We start from the raw sequence: 5,536 nt of genomic DNA, 5'->3' as shown, positions 1-5,536 counted from the left end.
TTTTGCGCCACACAGACCAAACCGTTTGTTATGTCTGAGGGTTCCTTTCCTGTCACCAGTAGGTGGCGCTGTCACGTCCCTGAATATTGACATTACGTGATATTTGAGTCACGTTAGGATATTATTGCGATATTTAAGTCACGACACGATATTATCACGATATTTAAGTCACGACACGGTATTATCATGATATTTAAGTCATGATATATTTAACTCACGATATTTGTCACGACACGATATCCCGATATTTAAGTCACGACACGATATAATCACGATATGTAAGTCACGACACCATATCATGATATTTAAGTCACGACACGATATTGTCATGATATTCAAGTAATGACATTTAACTCACGATATTTGTCACAACACGATATTATCACGATATGTAAGTCACGATGCGATATTATCATGATGCGATATTATCACGATATGTAAGTCACGACACGATATTATCACGATGCGATATTATCACGATGCGATATTATCACGATATGTAAGTCACGACACGATATCGCGATATTTAAGTCACAATGCGATATTATCACGATATGTAAGTCACGACACGATATCGCAATATTTAAGTCACGATGCGATTTTATCACGATATGTATGTCACGACACGATATTTAAGTCACAAGACGATATTATCACGATGTTGCAAAAATACTTTAAGCATAGTACTAATAGTATTTGCGAAATCCTATATTGCGATATGTGCTTGTCAGAGTGAGCACTTGGCTCCATCTAGTGGACTGAAACGGAAATATATATACAGTATATATATTTTACTTGGGGTCTTTTAAAAAAAAAAAAGCAAAATATTGCGATATTTCTTGCGTTGTTGTCATACAATTTTAAGGCAGGTGTTGACGACGCATTTGTTCGGAATGCTAACAGCTAAGCATTTTACGATGTTTCGTGCAAATTAGCATCGCAGAGGTTTTAAGAGTTAGCCGACAGAAGATGCTACGGTAAATTCAAAATGTCCGACTTCCTGTTGCGTTCAGGAAACGTCTCCAGGCCTCGAGTTGTTCCGCGTTAGCTTCCGCAAACAGGATGTAGAGTTGGGTCGATGACTCTGTTTTCTCTTTATTTAAAGTTTTACGGCTCATTCAATAGTCGCTAACCTCGGAGTTGAGGGGGGGGAAAAACATATAAAACCACCTCTCAGGAGCTTTTAACCGATTTCTCTGCTCCAGACGAACGTGTTGAAGAATCTTTGCCGACTCGGCACAGGGTTGTTTTATAAGATCTGAAGATCCATAACCAGGTGTAATGTGAGCTCAAAAACCTTCAGAGGAACAGAAATGCGTAAATAAACGAGCTTTTTATTCGGTGGGTTCAGCGGGTCGTTTGTCCGCTGAGCTTTCAACCTCCTCGTCCTTCTTCTTCTTCTTCACATTCTTTTTTAAAGTGTGGATTTTCAGCAGCAGGTCGAGACTGACATTCTCTGTAAATCCTCGTGTTCTTGCTGGATGTTCAGATGGATATCAGTTTCATTTCAGCCGAGTCCATTAGCGACGCAGACGCAGGAACCGGCGAGGTTTCTCTGAGGGATAAAACCCTCGCAGCTTCTGAAGAACCTGAAGGTCGTTGAGAGGAAAAAAAAAAAAAAAAAAACCTTAATCCTGCTTTAAAGGTTTTTCCTCCGATAATAATAATAAAAAGAAGAAGAAGAAGAAGAAAAACGTTTCATCTGCAGCTTCACGAAAAACCGTTTTCAGCCCATTTGACACATTTATTATCTGTAACGGCGATGGAAATTGTTCGGATTTTTGTTCGGATTCTTATCACGACTCGTAATTGATTTGACTTGTAAACAAAGTGTTCAAAGAGGCTGAACAGCTCCACCCTGTGGCCTTGAGGTGGCATGTTTCGAGCTCAGCTTGTGTACGATTTGTCCGGGAAACCGGACGTGTGTTATGTGACTACTTCCTGTTATCGTTCGTGTTTTACGGCAGTTACGGAATGACGTAAAAAATTTCTATTTTATTTTATAATAATATCTGGAAGCTAATGAAGTAGAATGAAAGATATAAAATGTGTATTTTAAGCGTTAAGGTTTATATAAGAAGTCATTAAAAGTAGAAGATAGTGGCTCTTATTTTGAAAGCCAGGTGGAAAGGAAGTGGTGCTACATAAGTGTAAACAAAGAAAAGTAGGTATTGAACTAAACTAACTAAAATTAAACCTGGAAAACCTTGAATACAAAGTGTTTAAAGAGGCTGCACAGCTCCACCCAGTGGCCTGGAGGTGGCGTGTTTCGAGCTCAGCTTGTGTACGATTTGTTCGGGAAACCGGACGCGTGTTATGTGACTACTTCCTGTTATCGTTCGTGTTTTACGGCAGATACGGAATGACGTAAAAAATTTCTATTTATATTTTATAATAATAACTGGAAGCTAATTAGTAGAATGAAAAACCCTGAATACAAAGTGTTTAAAATGGCTACATAGCCCCACCCAGTGGCCTGGAGGTGGCGTGTACAGTTAGCATTTTTTTTGTGATTGTCCGTGTCATTTCCTGATTTTATTCCGCGCAAGTGCAACACACGACGACTTGAATAAACTAATTAAAGAGTTGACGAGTAGAATGAAAGATATTGTAAAATGTCATTTTATTGTGAAGTAGTAGTAAAAAGCCGAAAACTTGTGGCTCTTATTTTGAAAGCCATATTAAAACTACTATTTTATAAGAATCACTACTAAAACAAAACATTAAATTGTTGTTTGTGCTTTTTCCCTCCTCGCCTCCTTCCCTGTGTCCTCGCCTCCTTCCCTCCCGGGGGGGGGGGGGGGGGGGGCGGCGGGGGCGGGGTCTGTTGAATGCGTGACCTTTAAAACAATCAGCTCTTACAAACGCTGAATGGCGAGCGGCGCCCCCCTCTGGTCCCGTCGCAGGCGACCGCCTGTAGATCCCATTGATCCTGTGAAACAATGGAGGCGACGGCAAATAACAACACACGAGGGGGGGCGCCGTAAAAAATCATTAGAAGAAGAGTTTCTTCTTCTTCTTCTTCTTCGTTGTGTGGACGTGTATGATATGAATGTAAAAATAACAGGAAGTTTGTCGTCTCTGTCGCAGCTGTCCGTCAGAACTTGTCCTGTCGGGACGACCAAGCCGCTGTCCCTCATCAAGCCGTCCACGCAGGGCATCGCCATCGCCGTGTTGCCGGCCAAGGCCCCCGTTTCCATGGTGACGGCACACATGAACGGACAGAAGGCGGCGAGCGCCGAGCCGCTGCAGACGTCCCCCATTAACCTCCAGACGGCCGGCAGGGCGGCGACGGGCGCGGTTCACGCCTTCGGCAGCAGGAGGGCGACAGAGCTGCCGCCGTCTCAGGTGACCAGAACGCACACACGGACGCACATCTGTAACACAACTACACACAAACACCACCTGTGCTTTTAGGGGGCGGAGCTGACTTTAGCCCTGATGCACTTTGACAGTGAGCTGAGTTTAGTCTAAAAAAATAGTATCTCGGAATGACTTGAAATTTACCATCATATTAGTCGGCATCGCCCTGAACAAGGATCCGTTGAAAATATTTGCATATCTCTTAAGGAATAATTTTAGTTAATTTTTGAAATTCATGAAATAATCCATTTGCCCTGATGCACTTTGACAGTGAGCTGACTTTCTTCTCAAAAAAAAAAAGTTTCTCGGAATGACATGAAATTTACCATCATAATAGTCAGTATCGCCCTGAACAAGGATCTGTTGAAAATATTTGCATATCTCTTAAGGAATAATTTTAGCGAATTTTTGAAAATTGGGAAATAATCCATTTGCCCTGATGCACTTTGAAAGTGAGCTGAGTTTCTTCAAAAAAACAAAAAGTTTCTCGGAATGACTTGAAATTTACCATCATAATAGTCGGCATCGCCCCGAAACAAGGATCTGTTGAAAATATTTGCATATCTCTTAAGGAATAATTTTAGCGAATTTTTGAAAATAAGGAAATAATCCATTTGCCCTGATGCACTTTGACAGTAAGCTGAGTTTCTTCAAAAAAACAAAAAGTTTCTCGGAATGACTTGAAATTTACCGTCGTAATAGTTGGCATCACCCTGAACAAGGATGTGTTGAAAATATTTGCAAATCTTTTAAGGAATAATTTTAGCGAATTTTTGAAAATAAGGAAATAATCCATTTGCCCTGATGCACTTTGACAGTGAGCTGAGTTTCTTCAAAAAAACAAAAAGTATCTCGGAATGACTTGACATTCACCATCATATTAGTCGGCATCGCCCTGAACAAGGATCCCTTGAAAATATTTGCATATCTCTTAAGGAATAATTTTAGCGAATTTTTGAAAATCATTAAATAATCCATTTGCCCTGATGCACTTTGACAGTGAGCTGACTTTCTTCTCCAAAAAAAAAAAGTTTCTCGGAATGACATGAAATTTACCATCATAATAGTCAGTATCGCCCTGAACAAGGATCTGTTGAAAATATTTACATATCTCTTAAGGAATAATTTTAGCGAATTTTTGAAAATTGGGAAATAATCCATTTGCCCTGATGCACTTTGAAAGTGAGCTGAGTTTCTTCAAAAAAACAAAAAGTTTCTCGGAATGACTTGAAATTTACCATCATAATAGTCGGCATCGCCCTGAACAAGGATCTGTTGAAAATATTTGCATATCTCTTAAGGAATAATTTTAGCGAATTTTTGAAAATAAGGAAATAATCCATTTGCCCTGATGCACTTTGACAGTAAGCTGAGTTTCTTCAAAAAAACAAAAAGTTTCTCGGAATGACTTGAAATTTACCGTCGTAATAGTTGGCATCACCCTGAACAAGGATGTGTTGAAAATATTTGCAAATCTTTTAAGGAATAATTTTAGCGAATTTTTGAAAATAAGGAAATAATCCATTTGCCCTGATGCACTTTGACAGTGAGCTGAGTTTCTTCAAAAAAACAAAAAGTATCTCGGAATGACTTGACATTCACCATCATATTAGTCGGCATCGCCCTGAACAAGGATCCCTTGAAAATATTTGCATATCTCTTAAGGAATAATTTTAGCGAATTTTTGAAAATCATTAAATAATCCATTTGCCCTGATGCACTTTGACAGTGAGCTGACTTTCTTCTCCAAAAAAAAAAAGTTTCTCGGAATGACATGAAATTTACCATCATAATAGTCAGTATCGCCCTGAACAAGGATCTGTTGAAAATATTTACATATCTCTTAAGGAATAATTTTAGCGAATTTTTGAAAATTGGGAAATAATCCATTTGCCCTGATGCACTTTGAAAGTGAGCTGAGTTTCTTCAAAAAAACAAAAAGTTTCTCGGAATGACTTGAAATTTACCATCATAATAGTCAGTATCGCCCTGAACAAGGATCTGTTGAAAAGATTTGCATATCTCTTAAGGAATAATTTTGGTGAATTTTTGAAAATCAGGAAATGATCCATTTGCCCTGATGCACTTTGACAGTGAGCTGAGTTTCTTCAAAAAAACAAAAAGTATCTCGGAATGACATGACATTCACCATCATATTAGTCGGCATCGCCCT

At 39.3% G+C, this 5,536-nt stretch overlaps 1 protein-coding gene across 1 annotated transcript in view; it reads left to right on the top strand.

The window, feature by feature from the left end:
- Window positions 1-2,871: 2,871 nt before the first annotated feature.
- phf21b (PHD finger protein 21B) overlaps window positions 2,872-5,536 on the top strand; it is a gene marked incomplete at both ends in the record, with an annotated part of 13,230 nt that continues 10,565 nt past the window's right edge. Inside the window, 2 exons of the mRNA XM_083910916.1 lie at window positions 2,872-2,934; window positions 3,091-3,348. Coding sequence (XP_083767042.1) covers window positions 2,872-2,934; window positions 3,091-3,348 — 321 coding nt within the window. The remainder of the gene's footprint in view (window positions 2,935-3,090; window positions 3,349-5,536) is intronic.

The sequence above is a fragment of the Microchirus variegatus genome, assembly GCF_963457635.1.
Source record: "Microchirus variegatus genome assembly, contig: SCAFFOLD_109, whole genome shotgun sequence".
Lineage (NCBI taxonomy): Eukaryota > Metazoa > Chordata > Actinopteri > Pleuronectiformes > Soleidae > Microchirus > Microchirus variegatus.
Note: the sequence above shows the minus strand (reverse complement) of the source record. Positions and strands in the feature narration are given on the sequence as shown.